Genomic DNA, 27,800 nt, shown 5'->3' with positions numbered 1-27,800 from the left:
CCAGGCTAGGCTAAGCCCAGGGATCTGCAGTGGCTCTGCTAACAGGCCAGAGGTGGGTCCTGGCAAGTGCTGCCAATTTCAGTCAGAAGTGCCAAAGCAGCAGTGAACCTCTCGACCCCTCCAATATGTTTCGTTCATTATTGACCCAGTAACTCATTGTTGCAGTTCTGATCACAGCAAAGGCACAGCAGGAGCTGACAGAAACAGTGGGGACAGTTCCACAGCACGTCCCAGAGTGTCCCCCTCACTCCCACACCTGTGGTGTGGCTCCCTTCCAACCAGGGCTTCAGCTTTGGTCCCGGTCGGGACCATCCCTGAGATCATTCCCTGCTGCCCCAGAAGGCTCACTCTGCACAGCAGCAGTGTGGAGTCTCACACAGCAGTGATGCTGCTGCCAGCACTGGGGCTGGGTGTCCTGTTCTTTGCTACAGGGAAAAAATGCAGTAGACAACTTCCACATCACAGGTACCTTTAATTTCTCATTCAGGTTTCAGTTATGTACATGAGGATGGTTTACTTTAGACTTAAATAAAGTTTCTAGGTCCTACCAGGAATTAAACAGATGTTATTACTTTACAGTTGCAGATGCATGGAGGGATTTAAGATGCACTACTTGTGTATCTGGAATTCTCCAATAGGACAAAAAGCAGCAAATTTTTCCAGTCCAAGCAGCTAACGAACAAAACAGACTTTATTCGTGCATGCTTAACTGCAGCAACACACACCGAGAATGACAGAAACCACTGGATTTAAGAGATTAGCCTGGATCGTAAACTGGCTCTGAAAGCCCCCACGTCAGAACCCCACTTTCTCCACCGCTTCCCAGAGGATCCCACACCCCAATCCAGCTCTTCCCACACAAAAACAGGTCCTTCTGGGGTGTCTGTGGAAGGTTCCCCCTCACCAGTGCAGTGTGTTCACCCTCCAGCCCACCCTATGCTGGTCAGGGACTCTCAGCTTTAAAAGGGACATTTTAAAAGCCATGGATTAAACCAAAGGAGTAAAATAAAGCACAAATTCACCTGTTAAAACATCAGCCTGGTACTTCATTGTATTGTCAATTTTAAAGTTGATTTTTAAAAAGACCTGGTTAGTTTGATAAGTATTGTAATTCTTGGTTATCTACAATGGAATCTGTCACAAAAATGCTGATTAAAATATTAATTTATAATATTTTCATTCATTTCAGATCAAAATATGTAACTTTAGGGATATGCAAATTAAAAATTGTGTACACCAAACAACATAAATACTAATAACTGAGCTGGGCTGGTTTTGCTGATAGGATTTGGGTTTGGTTTTAATGTTTAGCATAATTCCCACAGATGGGTGTGGGTTTTTGTTCATGGCATTTTTCTTTTAGAAGCCTGTGTGGATCTGACCTGCCATTGTCAGCTGATTCTCAAGATACTTAGTGCTTCCTTTAAAGCATTTCAATGCTGCAGCCCAAGGCTTTTCTCCACTTGCAAGCCCCAGGACATTTTTATTGGAGCCACATTGCCAAGGTGAGGATCACCTCATTGTCAAAGGGTTTCCAAGGAGGCACTAAGGAAACCAAGAAACTTTTGTATACCCCAATTTCCTGCCAGTGAATGAGGGAAGTGTCCTTTGATCCTGCTGTGTAATAGGAATTGCACATCTCTAACAAACATGGAAAGCTAACAGCAAGTTGGACCATGGCAGTCATTTGGGAGAGGAAGCTCTACTGGAAACTGGATCACTAAACTCTAGTGGGACGGACAACTCCTCCTGGAAGTTTGTCTAGCATAAAAAAAACCAAACAAAAAAACCATTTAAACTTAGTTTAACAGCACAGCTTAACCATTGAATGACCAAATAAAAAATAAATACATTTATCACATCAGCTGCGACTAAGATTTGTTGTCTTATTTCAGGTTTACAGTCAGTTCTATAAATATACCAACCCTTGCGTGATAGGAGGCCAAAACAAGTGTTTTCTGTTGATTTGGCAAATGTTTCATGACAAATATTCCAGAGTTTAATTAATTTCCATTAATTACATATAAGGTTCAGAAGATTCTGAATTGCAGCCTTATTATCTAGTATTCTTAGAGAAGATTTATTAAGCACACTTAAGTGATGTTACATAGATACACATTTCTGAAAGAGCCCTACAAAACTTTTCCCAAATGAGGTCACCAATTCAGGCACCAACAGACAGCAGAAAGAAAAACAGGTATAATTATCCGACATAACGACACTGTCAACTATTCAGTTAAGTGCCCTATTCCAATCATCCCACTTCTGCCTTCTCAGGTCTGATGTGACCAATGCCAGCCCATGTTCTTAAACCTATGGTACTTCTAGACAACGTATGTAAATTTACAGTATACAATTTGGATTCACCATGCATGAATACTTTGTGTGTAACATTTAATAAGCTCAATCTACATCCAGAATAATTTACATGAAAGGACAATATTTATTTAAACAGAGCTCAATGGGTAACCATGGTATCTGAGTGCATCCAGAGGAAAAGGGGTCACTGTGAACTCCATCAGCGGCACTCCCACACTTTTACTGTTTGATCTACACTCCCAGTCACCACGTACGGGGCTGTCTTGTGGAAATCTGCCAGGAGACAAAAGCTCACGTTACCAATGAACCCAGAACTTCAGCATTTCCTACTCTCACTGAATGGCACTGCTTTTTCAAAACAATTCTACCAGCTCAAAGGCTAAATTCCAAAGCTCCTGGCTGTACTTTTGTAGCCAAATTCTCTCACGCTGTAATATTGTAGAGCATGAAAATCTACCTTCAATTGTTGGGGTCTCCTCCCCACTGCAACATTCAATTCAGCTATAAAGGAACTTTTATGGAAAAGAAATCAGGAAGACTTACAAAACACCTCACACACACTGATAAAACCCTTCAATGCCACCAGAACTTCATGTATTTAATAAGAGGTGTCCAAGAATGAGGGGACTCAACCTTTTGCTGTAGATAGTACAGTCTGTGAATCTGTATTTAAAAATGTACAGTGTACTGTTCCTCAGGAGATCCCCAAATATTTGGCATATACAAATCAATTTGGGGCTGGCTCAGAGACAGGATGGGGAAGTTCAACCAAGAGGATCAGTCTCACCGTAGGAAGAGGGGCCAGCAAAGCCAGCTGTAACTGAGGTAGCCCATTCCGGGGTTAACGAGGCCCTGCTCCGGGTCTGATGTTCTTCAACTCTCACTGTTCCGCCTCAGCCATTTCAGGGGGAAGCTAAAGCCTGCATTTAATTAGCCCTGCCAGTTTGGTCAGGGAACCCCAGGAGCCAGCTCCAGGCTCCTTGCTCCAAACTCACACAGCTTTGCTGAAGGAGCAATAGACTGCCAGAGGAACACAGAGAACAAAAGCAATGGAGGAGACTCCAGAGCAAAGCCAGCCTTACTGAACAAGGAGTGGTTGGTTTGTTCTGGCCTTGCCAGAGCAGGGGGGAACTAACATCTCCCAAGATCTGGTAACACCAACCAGGAATGTCCAGGAATTCAAAGTAACTCTTTTCTGACTGTTGTGCACACCCTTCTTGTTTTCCTTTTGCTAGGCAAGCACTGACACTAGAGCACTTCCCAGATGCCTGCATCCTCTGGTGACAAGTTCCAGAACTCCCTGTCAGTTAACATCCTTAACCATGTGCAACACTGGCAGCAGAAGTGGAAAAATCCAGCACGCTCCAACTCTACAACTCACATGAGTGGGGGGTTTGACTAGAAACTGGAGTTAACTTCTAGTTCATTTCTTGTACACAGAGAGCATAAGGTGCCACTAGAGCCTGAATGCCAGCCTGGTGCTCAGCTGCAGCCGGTGAGGAAGCAGCAGCTCTGGCACGGGGAGCAATACGTACCCAAAGAGGTAACAAAGTGTTCGTGCGCGTTGAGGGTTTTCATGCATCGCTTGTTCTTGAAGTCCCAGACACGGAGAGTCTTGTCATCAGCACAGCTCAAAATAAACTTTCCCCCAGAATGGAACAGGACGCCACGTACCCAGTTATCATGGCCCACCTTGTGCACAAGGAGAGATCAGTGAGCAGGTGCAGGCTGTGAGCTGAGCATCCCACACCGCACACTATGGCACACTGAGGGACCCCTGCCTGGCCCCGCAAGGACAGCCTTGACCTCCTGAAACCCGTCAGAACTCACAGCTTATCTCCAGTTTCTATTATTACACCTCTATCAGTTCTCCCAACAATGCAAGTTCCTGTCCTTGAAGGCAAACAAACAGCAGTCCTCATGTGATCTGCACCAATTCTGCTCTCCACCCCCAGCACCACCACCCAGTCCAGCCAGAACCTGAGCTGTGAACAGCAGGCTATGGCCCACGGGAAGTCCCACACGAGGGAACAACATGACATTTCACAGAAGACAAAATTCAGATCATTACCAGCATTTCTGTAAACCAACCCCAAGCTACTCATTACAGAACCTACACCACAGTACTGCATTCACACTATGGTTGTAGAGATTCTCAGTAATTCTTAGCAACAACAAGATCTGAACTATAAAAGCAATTAAAACTGTATTTCTACCATTTGTATTATTATAACTCTGGCTTCTCTTGAAAACATGACATGCAAGATAATGCATTCCATTAAAACTGGTTGTACATATGCAGCTATGACTGCCAGAAAAACACCAAAGGACTTACAAGTGTCATAAGGCACATGCCAGTGCTAATGTCCCACATCTTAATGGTCTTGTCTCTGGATCCAGACAGCAGAAAAGGCCCAGGCTTGCCACTCTTCTTAGTCTACAGAAAGTTATGGTATACATAAGATGGAAGCGGGTAAAGGAGAAACAAAGCCGATCCCTTCCCAGTGATACTGCCGAGTACCAAAATCAGATCATACAACAGCTTACAGTGAGTAAATCCACACTGACAAAGCTGGGTCACAGGCATTGGTACTAATGCTAAGAGAATTAAATAATCTGTTACAAGAAATGGTTGTTTGTCCTGCTGATTCCACAAGCCAAGTAAAGCTCTGAATAAACACTTGCCTACTGCAAGACATCCCTCTGCTAGCAATAGACAGCTCAAGTGCCACATCTCAGGACTAATGAGGATGCAGCTCACACATACCTTTGTGCTCACATTCTTCAAAAAATGCAATGAAGCAGGGTTCGGAATTTCTGAAAACTTCCTACTGTGAAGTGATTTCTGTGTGTGCCCATGCACGGCGTGACCACTGGCTGAGCTCCCACCTGCCCCAGGTGCTCCCGTGCGGGCTGTGCCCGATCCCACCGGCAGAGGGCAGGGGAGGCACCACCGCAGAGCCCGCCCGGCCACAGGAAGGAACACACGGAATTTTCGTTTTAATTACTTGTAATTGAAAGATTAGAAGGATCTTTTAAGGATTCAAGTAAAATTTGACTGAAATAACCTGTAAAAGCCATCACTAGACAAGTCCCTGTGCTCAGTGTGGCTACTTTTCCCCTGGGGTGTCCATGTCCTTTGGAGGCAGAGAGCAAAACAGCAATGCCGGGTGGGGGTTTGACTAGAAACTGGAGTTAATTTATAGTTCCTTTCTTCTACACTTTAACATCCTTAGAATGAAATTTATTCTGGCCTTTAGCAAGCCTTTCTTGAGGCTCACTAGAAGAGGTACCTGTGATCACACAATCTGGATTTATTTTAGTTAAGGAATGCTTTCTCCCATCAGTAGCTGTACAGTAAAACACAGTAGCAGTTGGTGCTTGACTCCAGCGCAGTGAACACTGCATCCAAGGCAGCTTCATTCTGCATTCCTGACTGGCTCCTTCTCCCCTCTACCTTCCAATTGCTAAGCATCCTTATAATCTTCACATTCTGCCAGAGAAGCTGCTTTACACATTTCTTTGCTACAAGACAGTGGTCCCACTCTCACCCGTCCCTAAACAGCATCTCTCCGCCGTTTTTGTTTCACTAGAGCAAAGGTAGGTCCTACTGATAAACACAAAAGCTGGATCCTGCGAAGTCAAGATTTGACTTAACTGCACAGCAAGATAGATACTCAGACAAAAGTACTCATACACCTGCTGTACCTGCCAGGCCCTTTGAGCCCCAAGCTCAGTCGCTGTCAGTGCTACACAGAGCACGGACAAAGACCTCCCCATGCATGCTTGTGTAACAGCCCAGGAACGTAACGTTACCTCTGATCCTGTAGCTTCTGATATGGTGGAGTAGGAGCTCTCGGGAGCCCAGGAAATGCACTCTACCACATGCTCATGCTCTCGGAGCTCGGCTTTGCATTCCTTTGTCGCTACCACCCACACGCGCACCGTCTGGTCGTTGGAACAGCTGGCAATCAAGGTGCCGTCCTGGTTGGGCCGCACCATGCGCACCCATTCTCTGTGCCCCGTGAAAGTCTTCACGCAGTAACTGTACAAAAAAACACAGCGTGACTCAACCATCCTTGCAATAACCCACTGCACGTGCCTTGGAAATTTGAGGACACTTAACCTACGCTTAGTGGTTAAGATAAAATATTTTAGAGTACACATGTTCATCCTGGCAGGTGAGGGACCACACCATAAACAGTTTGTGGAAAGGACGCTGACCTGAGAAAGCAGTGATAGCTAAGAGCTAGCAAAAACTTGTTAAGGCAAAAAGCAGGAAACTTGGGGGAAAATGAAACTGACATGACTGCTTGAATTAAATAGGTATTTTAAGAACAAGTAGAGATTTACAGGGCACTTAGGTATTAGAGAGACAACTGATAAATTAAACAAGCAAGAAGACAAAAAAAAAATCAGGAGACATCTTAATCTGTGTCAAGAAAGGCAGCAGATACTCCCTTTAAACTCATGGTTAACCAGTGAATTTATTTTCCTAATTGGTCATGAGCTAGAGATCTACCCTCATAGCTTCCAGGAAGACAAAGCCAGTTAGTTTTAATTAATCAGTATTAACATCTAAACCCCTCTGCCTAATGATTGAGGCAGAATCCTTCAGTGAATTACTCTAAAGGGTACTACATCATTTCTCAATTCAAATAGTGCCTGCTGACATTCAGATTCCTGTGTCCCATTTCTACACACAGTGGTTTCTGCTGGCTTTTGTTCTGGTGCTGTTTGCTCACAAGTGCACTTACCCTGTCTGGACTTCCCACATTTTGATAGTTTTATCCCTTGAGGCAGAAACTATATGATCTCCGTTGGGCATGATGGCTACCGAAGAAACGTTATGATCATGACCTAAAAACAAAATAAAACCTTTATTAAGTGGCATTGGCAGAGTTTTCACAGAGCACACAGGACTTGCTGGTTTTTTTATCTTGGTCAAGTAGCAACAGCAGCAGTGCATGTTTTATGGAATAATCTTTACATGTAAACTTGAGGTTTTATGAAATAATCATCCATATTTTTAGAACCAGATGGTCCAGACACTGAGCATCCTTAAAGGTGCTTTCTGTTTACTGATGCATATCTGTGGGTAGGTGTTTATTTTTTTTAAGTCTCAAACATTCTCTAGTCCTACTCGCCGCTTCTGCAAGATGATACTAAAAGCAAGAAAAAAAGCTTTTACATAAAGACTATAAAAATATTTGCTGTCAATACTAGAATCTTATAGCTGTGGTTGTTGCACTTTCTCATTTTTCCTATGGCTTTCAAACCCAGTGCAAAGGGAACGTTCCCCTTCATGTGATCAAGCACACGCAGCCAAACCCCGCATGGAGCAGCCACAGCTCCTCTGGCACTGATTGCTCCCTTCCTGCAGCCCTGCATCAGGAACACAGAGGGCTGAAGGAAGGAATCCTTCACTGATTTGAAGGCAGTTTCACTATCTTGCAAGCATTTAATATTTAAAGCTAAAATCCCTTTAACTGTCATTTTATTTCAGTATCATTAAGGGATGCTTCCCACACCATCATGCACAGTAGATTTGAGATGCTATTTCATTCCATAAACACTACATGTATCCCCTATTTACAGAGCACTCAAAGCATCAAATTATGCCCCCCCTTTTCTTTTGGAAAATACTCTGGTCTATAACCCCTTTCCACATCAGCAGTTTTCCTGGATTAAAAAAAAAAAATCTCTTCACTTTACAGACTGCTAAATCAATCCCTTTATACCTTACCATGCATAGTTCTGATGCATTCAAAGCCCTGGAAATCCCATAGCTTAATGGTCATATCAGCAGAACAGGAGGCCAAGAGTTTGCCAGTGTGGTCAAAGGAAATATCTTGCACAGAGTCTGTGTGCCCCTTCAGGGTTCGTTCAAAGTCTCCTGTCTCATAATCCCACACCTGACAAGTGAACAGACAAACTGTTAGCAGCAGCCCATTACTCTTTGTATTCTCCAGCCTCACATTTGCACTCTGCAGGCCAGTCTGGCACCTTGTTCAATAATTAATCGAGCAAGAGACAGACAGCCCTAAAAAGCTTAACAGCAGAGAAAAATAAACTTCTTTTTATGTGATTTTGTTACTTATAAATTAACTGAATTCATGCATTTTGAAAACTGCTTTTCAGCTAACTTTAAGCATTATAAACCCAGCAGGAGAACAAGTTTCATTGTATCTGGAAGTCTTGACACCCAATGCCCTTAAAGAAGGAAGATGAATTCAGAAAATACTTGACAGAACAAATCCACTTCGTACAGACCATTTTCCTCCATCCATTTCTGTGCCAGCTGCCTAACTTCAGCAATACAGCCCACTTTCAATAACGGGGAAAGGATCATCTTTAATATCACACTCACCTTTCCCAAGCTTTACTGTGGCTCCAGAATTTACCTGCTTGCTTCAGAACCAACCAGCAAATAGTCTGCATACCACAGAGAATACTCAGAATGCTTTGGGTTAAGGCTGATAATCCAAACCCCTCTGAAGAGTTTGATACACACACATTCAGACATTCACAGATTACAGAACTGCTCAAGTTAAACAAATGTTTACTGTTAATAACTGCAGGACAGCTTGAAGTCCCATTCTCACATCCTAATTAAGTCAGTCTCCTATCATCTAACCACAAAGCTTTTAAAACTAAACTGGCTTCTACAGATTTTATTGTGTCTCTCTCAAGCACAAAATTGGACAATTAATTTAAAATTATATTCTAAACAAAAAACAAAGCATCAAAGAACATCCAACAGAGAATCCACTATCCCAATAGATTGCAATCATTGGGAAGGCAATAGTCAAATGGAGCTACTCAGCTAGACTTCAAGAATAAGGAAATTCATCCAGAGTATCCCTAAGAGAGGGAAAACAAAACTGACTGGGGCCCTCCATAACATCCAGAACACTTGGAGCTGTCGCTGTTCCAGCTGACCCTGTCTGTCTGCTGCAGAAACAGGTTAAATGTCTCTAAATCCACAGCTTCATTATTTTTAACTCAACCCAAAGGATAATAAAATACTCTGAGACATTAAATGGACCAGCATAAAACTAAAATCTGTAGATTACACAGGGCATCACATTGGAAAGATCTGTCCCTCAAGAGGCTGAAGCAGAACCAGGAAGAACAAACCTTCCACCAGTTCAACATGTCCAGCCTGAAGCACTGATGTCACCTATTCCACAGCCAACTGTCTGGAGCACACACATACCTTTATTGTGGCATCCTCTGAAGCAGAGACCATAACACTGAAAACTGGATGGAAAATGACTCGAGTGACAGGACTCCTGTGCCCACTCAACGCATACTTCTCTGGAGGACGAGGAATCCACTCCTTAGGGTCTCGTTTCTGACCAAGAGGTCCACCTGATGTAAATTCTTCCTTAGCTTCATTCAGCTTCGATTCTAATTCCATTACCTAAGCGTATGAATTTTAAAGAGACCTTTCATCTCCGGTTTTATACAAGATCTAATTCACCTTCTTGCATTAGTAATCCAAGTAAAAACTGACTCCTAAATTCACAGGCATGGACCAAAACTGACTACCAATATTCAGTAGCACTGGTTTTAAAAATCAAACCTAAATTAATCATTTATAGTTTATTCTTTAATAATTTATAGTTAATTCTTAATAATTTAATCATTAATCATTTATTATTTTCAAATTCCCAAATATTTTCACAGGAAAAAAAAAGTTCTACAAAATTCCCTTCACTCACACACTGTACAAATACATGTGAATTACTATTGTGCCAAACTACCAAAGAAGGTCGTGCTAACAAAAGGGAATGCTACTGCTGCAGGAATTCTGTGTCCTGTTGGAGCTAGCAGACACATTAACCAACAACAGAAACACTGGAGGGCTAATAAATCCTCATTGTATTAACCTGCACAAGGGATAGGACTTCATTGTTAACACACTGATTTTAGGGTTTTTTTTGCTTTTAATATACTCTTGAGCCATTGAAGCATGACTAAGAAGAGTTTTGTACTCTCCACTTGCAGCACAATCCCCCACTGGAATGCACTGGAGCTAATGGCTCCTTCCCTCTAGGGCCATGGCCAAAGACAACGGGCAGCACTGATTTTCCCTCCGTTCTAACCCAGCCTGACCCTCTGCACACAGCAATTCCATCTCCCCACTCACCAACCGCCTCAAGGCACCTCCTGCCTCTCCAGCTTCAGGACTGCACATGCATGTTCAGTGCTGAATGCTTTCTGCGCTAACTTTTTATACGTGTACATCCAGCAGATCTCTACTTACCTTCTTTTGTAATCTTATAACAGATGTCCATTTTTTTTCCAGAAGTCCAGCATACTTCTTATCTAACTCTTCATTCTGAGAAGCATTTAAAGAAAGAGGAAGAAAAGCACACAGAAAAACAAACATCAGAGACACAGAAGCCTAACTAAATGCTGCATTTTCTTTCTATTACAAGATTACAGTCTCATGCTACAATAATCCTAAATTAGATGCAGAAAACACAGACATCAGAAAATAGCCATGCCATGGCTTACTCCATGGAAGATAAAAGCTCTGAGGACTGGCTACCTTGGTCAGAGACAGATGTTAATCTACTACTATAGGGCACTTGCAAAAGCTGGAATTATCTGCATGAATAATCCATACAAAAATTAAATCTCTGTAGAGATACACATCAATCCTTCCAATTTACTCAAATAATTTCAGCCTTTACCTTTCTTTTTCCATTTTAGTATAGCCCACTCCAATTCAGATTTTCTTGCATAGAAGTCGTGAAACTTTTAGCAACTGCATTTTCTCTTTCCCTCAGGACCATCTAACCTATTTAGATTGCTTTCCTAAGCTTTGGGAAGAGGAGACTAAATTAGGTTGATAGATAAGGCAGATAGGGCAATGATACTAGAATTTTCAATTAAAAGTACAGTGTTTCAATCTGTCATTTCTACTTATTTATTCAATACTAGTAGCAAATTGGAGAAATTAAGTCAAATTTTAACCAAGCATTTTGGAAAAAGAACAATGCAAGATATGTAATAAAGAAAAGGCAAGGATTTATCCAGAGGATTTATCCAGCACACAGAAGTTTATTACTCGATCCAGCTGTAGCCATATGAAATGCACACCTCCTGTGCTAATAGCTGGCAAAGTTAAAAATTATACCAAATCATCTGTGACAAAGGCAAATCAACAGAATGAAGTTGAAAGAAATGACTGGTCTGAGTCACTGGCATCTGTACAGTCTAAGCAAACAGAACTGCCTACCAGAGCTGGTCACACAATCACAGAATCACAGACTGGTTTGGGCTGGAAGGGACCTTGAATCTCATTTTGTTCTACACCCCTGCCATGGTGGGGGACACCTTCCACTAACTGCTCCAAGCCCCATCCAACCTGGCCTTACTGGATGATGAACTCCTGTAAACTGTTTCAGCCTGCCCTCCTACTACTTGCTTACCCAAGAGACTCAACAACAGACTAAGGCAATGACTTAACTCCTGACCCACCTCAAATCTCAAAAGAATCTTCCAACATTGGCTCTGTATGATAAAGCAGAGGACGAAAGTAATCCAGTTTTGTCTTCCTGTTTCTTAAAGATTCCCACTGAAGCCAGTCTCCAAAGCTGCACAGTCTCAGACCATTTCAAATCTGGTTATAAAACCAGATTTGGTCAACTCACCCAACGATTATTTTTCCCTTTTCTGGCAAGGCAGTAAGCTGTGTGAGTTCATCACCTCCAGTTCTGAAACTGTCTGAGCTAACAGGCAGGTAGTAGACACACAGGTTCAGAACAGATCCAAGTGCCATAAAACTGACAGACTTGTACATTAAAATATAGATGAAGAATCTTGTTTGAACTCACCACATCTAATTCAGCTTCCTTTTTAAAAACCGAATATGCCTCCTCATAGCCATTGGAACGGAGGTAATCTGCTATTGCTCGATTTCTACAAAGCAACATTTTAAATACAATTTCAGGAATCAAAGAAAGATTGTCATCACAACATAGCGCATTCTGATCAGATCCTTGTCTATGTTCCAAAGTAAAAGAGCAAAAAATTGCCAGACTTTACTCAAGATAAATGTAGAATTCACGGATTGCAGCTTACATTGCAATGTGCTTACTGCAAATTGAAGAATCCGTTTTTTATGCCATCAGTAATCTTGAAATTATATTTTCATCATTTCCCAATTCTAGTTTCAAATACCAGCAGTTCTATCAAAAATAAAGAGTAGAGCGATCCAAACCACAACACACAGTTGGGCATGTGAACAGAACCACTCTAAAATCTATTTGGAAACAAATGCTTATTAATAATTTAAGCTTAATGAAAATGCAACACAAACTTAAAAACTGATTCCTTACAGTTCATCTCGTTGCCTTTGTGACAGCACCATCGTGGCTGAGATGTCAGGTTAACGTGATCGAGCAGTGGCTTCTCCTCGAGAGCTAAAGTCTTCGGAACCCAGGATCCACAATTCAGTCTGCCACAGTGGCTTAAATCACAAGTATTTCTCCAGATGTGAAATCCAATAGGAAATCCAGAGGCATTCAACACAGAAGATTCAATCCATCTACAAGGAGGAGAAAGAAACATCATTTGTTTCCTTGAAACAAGCATTCCTCAGGCAGCTTTCTTAGATTTATCCAAACAGCATCTTTAAAGACTCCAGCTCTACCCCAGCATGGGGCCCTTGCAGCTACAGTGCTGCACAACCTGTAGCACACAAATTACTTTTCCCACTCCAGTACCACCACCTGAGGAAGTTCCGAAGAGGCATGGATTAAGAGACAATACTGGTTTTCTTTTCAGTCATGTGTTGATGCAGTTTACCTATACTAATATTTCATCTTGCCCACATTTAGGGCACAGCAAATTTTTAAACAGCTCTTCAATCTTATCAGAGTGGCACCATTACCACAGGGAGAGCTGCCACAGGCCCGTTACTGCAGCTGGGCTCAGGGAATGTGTGATCTCAACACCTCTGGCAATGCCAGCCAATTCGGGATACGGCTGAAACCCAACATGCTTGAGGTAGTTCGGTGCAGCCGAGTTGTGCCTTTGCAAAACACACACTCGTTGGTATCCTTTGATGCAGAAACACGAACTGCAGCATTCTCAGTGCACAACCTGCTTCAACCGGGCAGCTTTAACCTCTGCCACACTGACATCACCAAACCCATGCTGGCAGTGCTGCCTCTGCTTTCTGCACTGCAGGGACCTTGTGAGCACCATGACCATGGGAAGTGCTGAAATGGCACTTCTTGCACACCTGGCAGGTTCTGTACAGAACTCATCATTCCCTCAAGCTGTTCAGCAAGTCTGACCGACCAACCAGCTTTCAGCACTGAGATAAACTGAGGCAACACAGAGAGGCTCACAGACAGCAGGTGGGTTTGCAAACATTCTACTGACTGCTTGAGGACGTGCATGCTCCCGCTCCCTCACCTCTGCCCCTCCCTAGACACACAGGTATGACGAGTTCAGTATCATAGCTCAATAACAATTTTAGTATAGAGCCTCTTTTAAACAATAGTCTGCTATGAAAAAAGTCAAGAAAATACTAAGCTCATATCATTAACGGCTACTTATTTATCACAGGGGATCAGAAGCTTCTTTCTAAACCTATCTAGGCCCTGCTGTCTGCTTCAAAATGAGCTTAAGCTGCAAGTTGCTTGTATTCCACCCTGCTGGTGGATCTTCTACGTCAAATGCTGCACACCATAATACTGCCCTACAAGCCAGTTAGAACAGGAACACTCTGAACAGGCAATACTGCATTTAATTAGTCTAACCTCTTCCCTAATAGCTATTTCAGAAACAATTCAGCTGAAAACTAACAGCACAGGCTGCATCCTTTCAGAGAACAGAAGCAAACACTTCACTTACTCTTGTCAATACCTAATTCATGCCAGGTAAAGAGAGAGTTGGGTTTCAAGAGATGTCCCGTGCTCAGCCCACAGTCAGAATACCACACGCAAATCAAGGGGAATTCAGTTAGTATCAAAAATAACGTCCTGCAGTGCTGAGAGGCGCCCTGCAGAGGGCGCCGCGGCGGGACAGCCCGTGCTGAACCCGGCTCGGGCACGGGCAGGGGCAGCGCAACGAGACCGGGCACTTCGAACGCACGGCAGCACTTCTGCAAGCGCCCAACAGCACACCGCAAAGACACAAACGTCCAACAGCTGCCTCTACGACTGCCAGGGCGAAAATCTGAAGGTCGGGTTTGTATTATGAACCTCCACTAGCAGTGAATGTCTAGTAAATCCAGTGCCAGCATACTGGCTCCAGTAAAAATCCCAGTATCTCATCAATTGTGTTGCGGCATCTGGGAGATGCAATTATAGCACTTGTCAAAAAATAACAGCAACTGTGTTTGTAAGGCTATCCTTCCCATGTCACCTATTTAAAAATGCATTTTCCCTGTAAAATATAAAGTAACCCCAAACTTCTCCCATATCCACCTCCCAACACCTGGGCTGCTCCACAGTCTAACTCTGAATTGTTAGTGAGAAACAGATCCTAGTACTAGATAAATTCCAACAGCTACAGGGCAAAACAGCTACTCCTGCTATTAGCAAATTACAGCTGAGCCAAAGCCACCAACCAACTGATCTACAGTATCTTGCTCCTCCAGAAAGGGTCTGTTCCAAGCACCCTGCTCAGCACTCCTAATTTTTTAACTACAAAGCCACCTAAATAGCAGGCAAAGTATTTTTAGGGCTGCCTCCTTCATAGACAAAAACAGAACAAACAAACCAAAACCAAAGCCCACCAAAAACAAACAAAAACCCCCATACAAATAACCCACTCAAGCAAAAACATCCAAACCCAAAAAGCTCAAAAGGACCAACATTCATTATACACTTGTGCCACTATATGCACTGCATTTTTTTTAGCTGGAGCAGACTTTGTGACATACAGGCTTCAGCAAAGCAAGACTAACCAGTCCTCCTCCATCACCTATCAGTCACCACCATGTTACCCGCAAACAACTCAGCCATGAGAGGCAGCCAGGGCTCTGGGGGAACCCCGGGGAACAAAAACAACCCACAAAAAACCGCCACCTGCTCATTACATCTTGCCTGAAACTGGTCACTTTGTATCAGCATCTTACTGTGTCAAGGCAGAGTTAGATCTTCTTTTGAAAGCAAAGGTGTCTTCGCATGAGAATTTTACTTTGTTCTCTATTAAACACAGGAAAAAGCACAATGAACTTAGCCACCCATGGAGTAACAGCTACTAATCAAGTGTGAACCAGGATGTGCCTTTTATTAATACCCACTTACACTCCTCCAAGTTGTAGTTTCTAACTTAAAACCTATCTGATTCCCTATCAATAGTCTGCAAATATAAAACCACTAAGTGGCAAACCTCTGCACAAAGACAATAACAGAGGGCTACAGGTGTTCTCAGCAAGATCTAGTGTCTTCGTAAGTAAGCCTTTTAAAACTGGGAGCTGGCAGAACACCTGTCACTGGCACAGGTACGAGACATGCAACGGTCACCTCTCACTCCGCCTGGCAGCACAGGACCTGAATGGTTTTCTAGAACAACACAAACCATTCCTTACCTATACACAACATACTCCTCAGCTCCACTAACAGCAGCAGATACTCAGCAGGCAACTTGCACCTCATCCCAAGTGCCCACCTTTCCACTCAGCTACGGATCAGCTTTTATACTTAGGACTGGCAGAAACATCAGAGCAGTAAGCATAGCAGACCTACTTCAACCCTTCAGTGCTGCAGGACTACAGAGTGGCATACTAAAGCACAATCTTTAAAAAGAAATTAAATTAAGAGACAGCCAAGAATCGTCACAGGCCAGAATTTTTCCCTGCACAAGCTTCTAAACCCCAGAATTATTGATGAAGAGCAACAAACTGAGCAGAAATACCTGAAAAAGCAGAAGAATCCTCTCCTGTAAGGGAAGGTGGAAACAGCATAGTGCAGGTTCCTCTCATTTGAAAAAAAATAAATGGGACCTTCTGTCTCTTCACATCTGACCGTCCCCCTTCTTCCTGAACCAGGGTTCAGAGATTCCTGAGCTTCACCACACCAGGCTGTTGCTGCAGCCAGCTGCCCTGGCCACGAGCCTGCCCCCGCTGCACTAAGGACATGCTCACTGCCACTGCAGCGGCTCCGAGGCCCCGGCTGTGCCCAGCCGGTGCCACCTGGGGAGCACACGGCCCTGTGCAAGCGGCTGCGAGCAGGGCACCCAGCCAGCCCCACGCCACGCTGGCACCGGGCACCACCGACCTGGCACGGACAGGAACACCCTCTTCCCCAGGGCGACTAAGAGGATTCAACAGACAGCTGCTGGTTCCTGGCTTCAAACACTGGGTTCTTCCACTGATGGGTATCAGTGTGGTTCAAATGCTTCCTAGATTACTGGAAAACTTCACAATAACTTAATGAGAGACCTGCACATGATTCATAAATGCACCAACAGCAAAATGAAACAAGTTCAGCTCCATTCGTTAGCTGAGACAGCTCTACAGGAGGTATCCAAGCACAATAGCTACACGCTCAGTCACAGCAGTGAGGTAGGGAAAAATAATCACTTTCAGGCAAGAGATTCCCCTCAGTTCATTATATGTCATGCCAATAAATGATACACCTTGGCTTGCAGGTATTTCCATGACTGTGTTCATACTTGCTTCAGGAGACACTTAAGTATTTTCTATAAGTATTCTCCAAATAAGACAGAGAAGCAGATTATGGATCCAAATTAATTAATCAGCATTTTAGTCTCAACCTGCCAAAAATACTTAACTCATTTACTAGAACTAGCATCAAGCAAGAGCAAAGTTACCAGAATTAAAATTCCTAAAAGTACCCATTCTGTACACACAAAAAATCAAATCTAGTCTGTAAATTTCTTCAGAGTTCATTATATTTTGTTTAGCAGAGTATACTGGATACTAAACAGTACTAAAATTTGGGTTATATACCTAAGCCCTTCCAAATCCACATTTTCATAAATGTATCCTGAGGTACCAAACTACACTATCACAACAAACCTCAGCATCTTCTGCAGGATTGTGTCACTAAGTTCCGTTCAAGGTTCTCCACTGTCTTTCTCTGCTCCTATCAAGTGTATCAAAAATACTTTTAAGGACCAACACCATAAACAAACCCCTAAAATGGTTCAACTGACTAACAATGCCCATTTCTGCCATTCAGAAAAAGTCACAGGAGAAGTCACTCCCAACTGAGCTGTGATCCATCTCACCCACAGTGAGATCCACACTCCCCTCTCCCAGGAGTGATGGCACAGCAAACCCAGCTGTGTCAGTGCCTCTGTCACTGGCAGTGCTCTGCTACCACAGTGAGGGGTCAGAAAACCAACACAAGAACCATGCAGTGACATACAGAGAACACCAAGCCCCTCCAAGCTCATGGTGAACCAGTGTTCCTCACAGACATGTGCAGGTTCTAACCACAGTTTTAAGGTCACCTCAATAAAGTTGCAGAGTAATCTGAAGATGTATTACATTATAAGGCCTTTCTAACCATCAGAAGGTTCAATTTCCCAGACTTCCCATGGCTTGAGTTACTTAGATTACTTAAACCAGGACTCCTTTCACCAAGAGAATCCTTATCAGCACCACAGTGTCTTGTCACACCACAAGAATTCCTGGCTCTTCATCATTCTGGTAATTTCAGTCCTCAAACTTACAGAAACATTTGTTTACCAGCTACTAAAAAAAGCTGTCACTCAGCCTTATTATGTTCTTAAGCACTTCTCCTAACTCCCGTAATTCCCACAGGCACATTTGTCCCTCATGTATTTTATTATTTCTCTCTTACCTTTTTAATTTTAATAAGTTAAACCAAGCAAATCAGCTTCAACTTAATTCCTTGGTTCACAACTCTGGCAGAAGCAGTGAACTGTTCCATACATCAGCACCACCACCCCGGGTTCACTCTGCTGCTGCTGTCCAGCAACCTCATCTGGTAGTGCATATCCCAAATATATGTTCATGGCTCCTCCAGGAACTTAACAGTAAATTAATTCAATTTCTGCAGTTTTTATGACTGTTGCTCAGGCTCTATAAACAGTCTTCCCCACAAAAACACAAGCTATGTACACTAAACACATAACTGTAGCTCATTACATTAAAAATTAGAAAAGATACATGGCACCAATTACAGAGCTAAAGCATCAGCAGATACAGAACAGACCAGCAGAGTGCAGCTCTGAAAGCTCAACAAAGCTTTAGCTCAGCACTGCTGTGCTTTAGGAATTGTACTTTTTTGCCTTTTTTTGCAGAATCCTAATACTTTAATTAACTCAGCTACAAGACCACTTTGTCCGTAAGTATTACTATGACAACAATTTTAATAATATTCTACAAGAACATTTATTGAAGGAAACAAAATCTGAGGTCCCATTCTCAGATTGCCAGCTCAGGCACACCTAATACAAAGCATTTGGGTGTTAAGAAGGCACATGAGCCATCATCAACATCAGGAACACAAACTGAGTTCACATTGTGAAATCAATTAAGAGTTTTTCATTACTCACATTTAGGTTCAAATTTAAATCTTAATTTATAATTTAAAATTTCAATAACCTGTATAAGAAGTAAAACATTTTGGAGTGTCAATCTACATGCTACCAACTTTCAAGTGGTTTCTCTAACACATTCTATCATTCTTAAAATGTTTTTTTAACTCAAAGAAAACTCCTGGAGTTTACTTCTAAATTGTTAATATACCCAAAATCCTACTTCAGTTAGCTCCGTCTCTTCAGCTAATTTTACAACCCCAGTGAAAAGGCTAGTCACTTATGAAAACCAAAGGCCACCAAAAAGAGTAACTGAATTGATATAATCTGAATTAAATTCCACAAGTCTTTAACGCTGAAAGGATCCATTTGTGCATTAGTAAAAGAGAAACTCTTGTTGCATTGTCTCTTGCTACATGGCTGGCACAGGAGATCCTTGAAAGGTTCTTCGACAGTGTATCCTGTTTCACAACATTAACAAGAGAACTTAAAGTGGTTATTTGGGAGTATTCCCAGCAATTAGAGCTACAGTCCTTATGGAAGAACTAGACTGCATGAATTGTTCTCCTACACCTCTGGATTATGTTGCTAAATTCTACCAAGTACATAAGAACACTTCCTTTTAAGTTAAACTAATTTTTGATCGGTCTGATTTTCTTTTAAAGCCCATAAGCAAAAAGCTGTTTTATCAGACTCAAGCCACAGAATAGGACAACTCTTTCCACAAATGAACTCAAAGCCAGATTCCATAGAAATGAAGTAATATCCATGTTTCCTGGGCATAACTATTAGGACCTGAAAAGGGTTCCTAGATATGTCTCTATGTTGATAGGAAAGAAAAACACTAAGAAGTAAAATAATCCAGTTCCTCTCCTGCCTCCACCTTGCCCCCTGTTACTGCAGGAAAGCTCATCCACAGTAGAATCACCCAGGCACAGCCATGCAGCCGCTCTTAGTGCGGCAAACAGACCTTATCCTAGAAAACGTTGGTATCCATCACCTGCTAAGCCAGCAGGGATGAGTCAGGGAATATGAGAAAGCTACTCATTTATGAGCTGGGTTAATTTTTTTTTTTTTTTTTTCCACTTTTCAGCCTACATATGTAAAGCTGGCTGAGGGATTACGACGAAGTGAGCTCCAACAACTATCTGATTTGGGAAAAACAAAACAAGAACCAAATCTGATCTGAATTACAACTCTGAGCCTTATTTTTAATTCATATGTTTAGTAAGCCTGTTATTCTGCAATTAAGGGAAGTCTCAAAATGCCCGTAGGTCAACACTCTGCTTGATACATCAATGTAGTATCCACAAAGTACAGCATTCTGTGCAGTCTGTGTAATAATTCACAAAAAACATTTTCTGTTTCAGTTCAGTTACAGGTTTATCAAAGGAAATACATTTTTAACATTAAAAAAGTGAAAAATTTTATGTCTGTTTTCTTCCCCATTTCACCTACATGCACAGTTTTTGCTAAAAACCTGATACAGTAGTTTAGTTCTGAAAATAATTCAACACCAAATCCATGGGGAACGAGAAAGCAATCTGTAGCAGATCAGATATAATGCCTATGTTCCAAAGACTTGGAATGCAGGTTGCAATTACATCTGAAAAATAAAGCTAAGGAATGTCATCAAGATGCTATAAAACAAGAGCAAGTTGGCTGCTCCATGCACCATGCTGCCTAAAGAAACGCCTGTGCATTTTGAAATCAACTCCTATGCCCGTCTGCTTTCCCATATTATTTCAAGCTAAGTTTTTAACACATCACTGGCAGTCACTACCCACCTTTAGGCCTGTAAAACAACAAAACACATTTTTGGCCTCGTTACCTTCCCAGGCACCAATGCTAAATGACTTTGAGGAATCTGGACCAAATTTGCTTGGAAAATACTTTTTTTTAAAAGAAGACTTTAAATTAATTCAATCTTGACATTTTTTCTCCATGTATCACTTCAGTTTTGCAATTCTGATAGAAGCATGATACAAGTAATTCTCAGGAGAAACATCTTGAGCACTGTCACATCATCTAATTTTAGAGCCTTTGAGCTTCCTCCAGGTCAGAGCTCCAGCCTGAGGTCTGTGTATAGGCTTTGGGGGAAAACATCCTTCTTCTAACCTGCCTGTTCAGTTCTATGTGAAAATGCAGGTAAATTTAGCTACCAATAAATGAACAACCTGGAAAAATTCAGGCTGCAGTAGAAAACCAAGCTTTAACATGTGTGAAAACGTTTTTGACATAGCACTCTCCACACCGCTCTCAGTGTGTTGTGACAGTGGTAGGACAGCAAGTAGGGGTAGGGTAGTGTTATGGGGCTCGATATTACATGTTGCTACTCAACACTTGCTCAGAGCAAAGCACATAAGGGTCAGCTGGATGACTTAAGCAGGATATTTTTCAGTATCATTACAGCTAGGTCAAACAACACATACATATTTTGGGATAGCAATTCTAGACCACCAAGAGAAGAGTGCTGCACTCAGATGTGTCTGTCAGCAGGCATGCAACTGGATTTGAACTTTATTGTTTTCAATTTTTCCTCCCATACTTCTCTGGCTTGAAAAATTAAGTAACAGATTTATAACTGTAAAGGAGGTCACGGGACTATATTCAAATTTAAATAATTCAATCATTAAACTGCCTGTTATACTGGAAATGTGATATTAACAAAAATGACTGTGAATTGATTAAATTTATATAGAAAAATATCTGGAAGGAAACTTAAAAGGAACACCTATGTTAATACTTTAGAAACAGGAGAAGGTGTAAACCACAAAGAAATCCAAACAAGAACTTAAGACAGACCTTCCACTCTTCAATCATGAGAACACTGTTGGTCCTTTACCCATTTTCAAAGCTTGCTGGCCAAAAATGGCTTCACTTGCCCAGAGGGGGAGGGAAAAAAAAAAAAACAAAACCAAAAAGCTCATCAAAATTGTCTATCTTCTTCTATTACAGGGAACAGTGTTCAACCTCTCGTGACACTAGTACCAAAAATAATGAAATCGGGGTTCTGGTAGAAGGTGTCTCATCTTTCTTATCACTCACCTTCATGTACTACCCTCCTGCCTCTAAAACAGAGCTGAAGGTGAAAGAATCAGAAACTTCTACCATTACTGATCTAATAGACACCATCTGTTTAAAATACATACACACACTCATTAATGACATCATCCTCTTAATAGATTACAAGGATATGAGCATTTAAACAAACCAAATTGTTTATGCAATCGCTTTCTTTACCGCAAAAAGCAGGTGAATCCAGCACAAGACAAGTTGCCAGTGTCGTTTCTTTATGGAAGAAACAGTCATTTATCTGCAGCAAACAGCCTAGATCCTTCCAGCTGATTTTCCTCTAGTCTTAAAGAAGGATAAACTTAACACCTTTGCTTTAGCACTAAGCAGAAAAACAAGGCAGAGGCAATCTCGGGGTGAGGTGAGGGGGGGAGGAACACTTGTCTAATTAAACCAAAAGAACTTAAGGTTTGTGGAGCACAACGGGAACAATTAACATGGATACAAGAGGCAAGGTATAAATAATCCCAGTCATGAATGCCCCTGTGCTATCCCAGATGCAAACCGGTAGAGCACCACGCCACAGAGCCACAGAGCCTGTCACTTACCTCACAAGAGGTGTGACAGCTGAGTCACCAACCAGCCCCAGAACAAGAGGTGCCTCTGAACAGCCTTCGACCAACTCCCTCAGCAGGGACCTACTTAACAACGGATGCAAGGAAATTACAGGACAGACACTGCTGCTGCACCACCTACAAACCTCAACCATGGATGGTCCCATCTCTGGAAATACCTTCTCAAGGCTGCAGCAAGTAGATACTAGTTAAAAATATCAGATAAGCCTTCCAGAATCAACACAATCACAACCACAAAGATGTATTTATTACATTCATTAAATTACAATCCTTATCCAAAGTCCACAAGCAGCCAAGCCAAGCTGCAGGGCTCACTCAGAAGTAGTACCATTAAGAAGGAAATGGCGAAAATAATTCCAAATGTATTAACTAGCAGGTACTCTGAATTAATAACGCTGATATTTTTACATAGTTATACAGGCATCAGTGCTCTTGGTATTGGTCAATGTGACAATGCTGTGCACAGCAATCATTTTGGAAGGACTGTATGCTTACAGGTCCAAGGAAATGGAGTTCAGCATACACTTACTTCTTAAGTAACATTCTTCTTTGAAATTTCCTGACAGTACATGCCAGCAGGAAGCTAAATGATAGATGGCTTCCAAGACGGTGAACTAAAAGCAAGAGAGCCTAAGTCACACCTACCTAATCCCTTAAGGAGAGAGCAGGAGGTTTAAAAAAAAGAAAACAGAATGAGCTTTTAAACATTATGAATGAGACAAACATTGCCTCATCTAAGGTCCTGCCTCAACTGAGAGGAAAAGGCCCTTCTTTAAACAACTGAGATAAGATACAGGTTAGCAATATACACATCTGTTGGGCTAACCCCCAGCAGCTGGCATCTCCAGGGTAAAACTGGAACTCTAGTCATTCATCAGACAAAATCCTGGTTATGGCCAATGTTTCTAATATGTACTGTTCATCAGTCGGTCTTAGAACATGGTAGGAATGAAGAAAAGTTTTGTTCTAAAATAACTAATACACGAAAACCAGACATTAAACCAACCTCGGCTCAGGACCCCACCATTAAGCTGACAAGACAGAGCTACAGCTCCCATCACACCTCTGCACCCCAGTGGTGGCACAATCCTGCCCACAGAGCATGGCCATTCATGCTCCCCTAGCATGGACAGCATTCAGAGCAAGAATTCTGAGGAAACAGCTTTACGTACTTAAAATTAAATTTAAATAGGTCAGGATTGTATCTTAAGAGTAAATGCTTATTTTTAAAAACTTGAAGTGTAGCCTACTCTGTCAGGCAGATCAAAAGACAAAGCAACATCACCCATGAATAAAACCCTCAAAAGCCACATTAGGATCCCCATTTCCCTTGTGTCAGGCAATGAAGTAGCTCCTGAGAAAGCCCCTGAACCCAGGCAAGGCTTCACCAGCGCAATGCATTTTTAGTAGTCAGGTTGTCCTGCCAGTGATACTTAAGCTCTTATAAAAAGGAGAAAGAGGAGGCAGTTGTAACATCACTGACAGATCTGCAAGTGTGGACAGTGCATAACCTACTGCTTCTCTACAACAAACCTCACAGGAGAGTCCCAGAACTGTTCTATCAACACACATGGCTCTGATCCTTAGGAAAGATCTTCAGTTGCCATCACAAATTACATGTTAGAGGCTGGAAACTCCCCCGCACCCCATAGGAAATCTGAAATTATTCTCTATTAATAATAATTACTGATTTCTATTGTCCTCTTGATTTCCTGAATTTAGGCCTACACAGTTCTTATTTTCAGCCTGACAAGTATTTCAGTGCCCACTTCATGGACACTTCAGCTGCTCTCCCAGTCTTTGCCTTTAGTTTAGAAAATGGGCCTGAAGCTCACCAAAGCAGGAAAGAGCTGACCTAAACTGAACTAGTCCAATGTCACTCTCCTTCTTGCTATGGTAATTCCAACCCCTCTAGTTCAGGAATATAGGGCAGCTACAGAGGGTTGTAAAAAAACTTACAAACATATGCAGTCTGTACCTGAGCTACCCTGAGGCAGATGGGTCCAGCTATTGTTTGCTCAGAATATACCACAAGAGGTACAAATACATTATAATTCAAGATGGACATTGGCTGTGGAGTTCTTCATGGAAGACAAGGTTGGACTGCTGGACAAGGCAGTCAGCAGATGTTGATTCTGGAGCTGTCCCATTCATAGCAAGTTGGATAGACAGCAAGCTGAGAGCAAAGACACAACCTGAGTCCCCAGGCTGGGAGGAGCACAGGAGCCAGGACAGGCGCAGGAATCAGCAGGACAGGCAAGACAGAGCTCATGTGCAGGCGGAAAGGAACTACTGATGCCTTTTGCTTCTGTAGAACCCAAATGAACAAGTTACTCCTGTAGAAAAAGTGACTGCCATCATTTCAAGGGCAAAAATCAACCAAAGCTGCTAAGATGGCAAGTGTTTTACTGGGTTCTTCACTGGCCTTAGCCTGGATATGCATTAGACTCAGGTATTGAGCTCATGCAGCCACTGAATCCTGGAAGATCGACTCCAAGTGAACAAACTAGAAATACTGCAGAAACCACTGCCCCTTATTTTAATTTTGGGCATACTAAGACAAACACAGTTTCTTGTGTGCCCATCTCCTGTCACAAGCTGCACTCCAGAACTGAGAGCCCCATGAAAAAGCAAAACCTCAGTCTGCTTCAGAATCATCCGTGTTCAATGCTGTACTTGCTCCAATCAACACTGAAATCAGATGGGAATGCCATGAGGCACATGTGGAACAGGAGAGCACTTCCACAAGCAGCCCTTCCTAGGTGCCTCCTCCAATCCCTATTGTACTCCCCAAATCCTTTGTTCTAATGCCTTTCCTACACAACTTTAAGCAATAGTACCCAAGGGGGACAGCAATGCTCTTACAGAGCTAGTGCTCAAAAGGGCTTTGAAAATCTTGAGATGTTATTTTACAAGAACTCGGCACATGACGAAGGGCAATGCAATCTAGTCTGTACACTGACAGCAGTCACTCCACTGTGGTCACCAGAGAAACCAGGGATTGTCTTTTCCTGTGTGCCCACCCATAATCCGGTCTAACCAAGAAGTTCCATGAACAAATAACAGCATGAAGCCACAATACAGGGGCTTCTCTAGATTCCAGAGAATCTTGTGTGTGAAACACCAGTGCAAAAATTGTAATTCTTATCTAAAGTGTAAATAAAATCAATTCAACAAGTGAATATCTAAGTGGATAAATTGAAGCAGTTATCAGACAAAAAAAATCCGGCTTTGCAACAGTGACTGGTCACTTCTCACTGCCAGACAAATCAAAATCCATCCTGCAGAAAAAACCAGCCTCAGAACAGAATGTGAGATTTGTTTCATTTCCGAAGCTTCCTGCACCATTAGATTCTTCCCTAAAGAAGAGACTTCATTGTTACGGCAATTAGTATTCCTCCACCCCGGCAAAGGGAGAAAAAAAAAGCTCTGAAAGGGTAATCGAGCCATTTCGCAGCTTTGCCTCCTTACTCCACCCAGTCTCTTCCCTGCTCAATGGCTGCTCACAGCATCCACAAACATGGGAACAGCAACAGAAACACACAAAAACGAGATGCCTGAGAACAAGCCGGATATTTGCAATGCATCTTACAGTTTAAAAATATTTTCTTTGTTTAGCTCCCCAACATAATTTTCCTATTTAACAAAATCACTCTAAGGGCAAATAACATTCTGACAGCAGACCCTCCCTCTCCCGAAAACCAGCCAAATGCTGCACAATCATTTACAAAATGATCATCACTGAACGGAGGTTCTTTAACCACCACCTCCTAATGCCATGAACAATACTGTCATAGGAACATGCACTTAAAAGAATCACCACAAAAATACGTATTTTAGCCAGGTCAATATGCCCAAACATTTAATTATATTAAAATAGTGTTCATTAAAGATTTTTAATATAGCTTAGATTAACCTTCTCCCATCCCTAGTAGGTAATTCATTATGAAAGGACTTGACCTGCACCAACCAAGCCCACTACTGCAGCACTATAGGCAAGGAAATGGTTCGAGTGATACCATGGCAAAGAAAGGGAAGGTGTCACATTATTATTGGTATTAAAGGTCAATGTAATTGCATCCACCTTAAACAAAAAAAAAAAGAAGAAAAACAAAAAAAAAATCACACCCACAGAACTGAACAAACCCCAAACTTTTCAAGGGAGGCACCACTCCCACCCCCCAACTTCCATCAAAAGCCTTGCCTGCGTATAACCTCCTGCTGAAACAAAACCTCGGGAGCAGCAATTAATACAGGATTTTAGCAAACTCGATTGCTATTATAAGATTTTCAGGGGAAGCCTGTGCACCTGCAGCCATCCAGGCAGTGATATGACCCCCAGAAGGAGAGATTAGACCTCCCTCCCCCGTTTTACTGCAGCTGGTTCTGAAGGTCTGAGCCACCTCCTATCGCTGCTGCCCTGCTGAGCACTGCAGGAAAACTGGGGATGCGAGACAAATTCTGAAACAACACCTACTCCTTTCCCTGGATTATTAATTCTCGTCTTGTTTTCGGTGCCGCGGCCGCGCTGGCGATTTGGGCCATCGCCCGACGCCCGGCCCTGCCCGGGGAGAGGGTGACAGAAGGAAACCCCCGGCAGGAACCGGGGAGGGATGCTCGGGGTCCCCTCCGCGCACACACTGGGCCCATCGCCCCTGAAAGCTTTTTTATCGCTATTAACCCTGGCCCATCGCCTCCTCCAGGTATTTGCTAAGTCACGGACGGAGCGGCGCGGCCCGCGGGGGGGGGGACACGGGCCCGGCGGCGGCTCCGCGCCCGCCCCGCCGCTCCCGCCGGGCCCTGTTTTCCTGCAGAGTCACCGCGGGAGCGGGGCCGGGGGCCGCGGGGAGCGGGGGAGCCGCGCCCCGGTCCCCAGAACCCCCCCACACCGACCCGGGGGGAGGACACCGGGCCGGCCCCCCCACCGCCCCCCGCCCCGCCCGGTCCCTCCTCACCAACGGGCGCGGCCGCCATTTTGAGAGCGAAGAGAGAAGGGGGGGGAGCGGGGCGAGGGCGGGGAGCGGGAGAGGAGGGGGAGAGCGGAGAGGAAAGCGGCGGCCGCTCGGGCCCCGGGCCGGGACAACCCGCGGGCCGCTGGGGCGGCGGGCCCCAGGCTTACCGAGCCCCGCCAGCTCCGCCGCCTCGCTGTGCTGCGCGGGGCCGGCGCCACCCGCCTGTCCCACTCACCGGCGCGGCGTCCCGGTGCGGGGTCGGGGTCCCGGTGCGGGGTCGCGGTCCCGGTGCGGGGTCCCGGCGCTCGGGGACGCTCCGCTCGCTCCGCGCTGTCAGAGGCGCCGCGGCCGCCGGGAGGGAGGGCGGGAGCGG

General features: G+C 43.4%; 1 protein-coding gene across 1 annotated transcript; it reads right to left on the bottom strand.

Moving 5' to 3' along the window:
• Positions 1-452: 452 nt before the first annotated feature.
• PAFAH1B1 (platelet activating factor acetylhydrolase 1b regulatory subunit 1) lies at positions 453-27,800 on the bottom strand. Its single transcript, XM_069033755.1, has 11 exons — positions 27,663-27,800; positions 12,675-12,883; positions 12,171-12,255; positions 10,592-10,666; positions 9,539-9,745; positions 8,066-8,234; positions 7,077-7,179; positions 6,136-6,364; positions 4,655-4,756; positions 3,855-4,011; positions 453-2,592 (listed from the first exon to the last, which is right to left on the bottom strand). The coding sequence occupies exons 2-11, from the start codon at positions 12,704-12,706 to the stop codon at positions 2,519-2,521; spliced, it is 1,233 nt and encodes a 410-aa protein (XP_068889856.1). The 5' UTR covers positions 12,707-12,883; positions 27,663-27,800; the 3' UTR covers positions 453-2,518.

This window comes from Aphelocoma coerulescens, chromosome 19, assembly GCF_041296385.1.
Source record: "Aphelocoma coerulescens isolate FSJ_1873_10779 chromosome 19, UR_Acoe_1.0, whole genome shotgun sequence".
Taxonomy (NCBI): domain Eukaryota; kingdom Metazoa; phylum Chordata; class Aves; order Passeriformes; family Corvidae; genus Aphelocoma; species Aphelocoma coerulescens.
Note: the sequence above shows the minus strand (reverse complement) of the source record. Positions and strands in the feature narration are given on the sequence as shown.

Coding starts and splice junctions, on each gene's coding strand:
- PAFAH1B1 (XM_069033755.1), bottom strand. CDS start 12,706: ATGGTGCTGTCACAAAGGCAACGAGATGAACT. Junction 12,256..12,674: donor CAAAGGCAACGAGATGAACT/GTAAGGAATCAG, acceptor GTTGCTTTGTAG/AAATCGAGCAATAGCAGATT. Junction 9,746..10,591: donor TTATAAGATTACAAAAGAAG/GTAAGTAGAGAT, acceptor TCATACGCTTAG/GTAATGGAATTAGAATCGAA.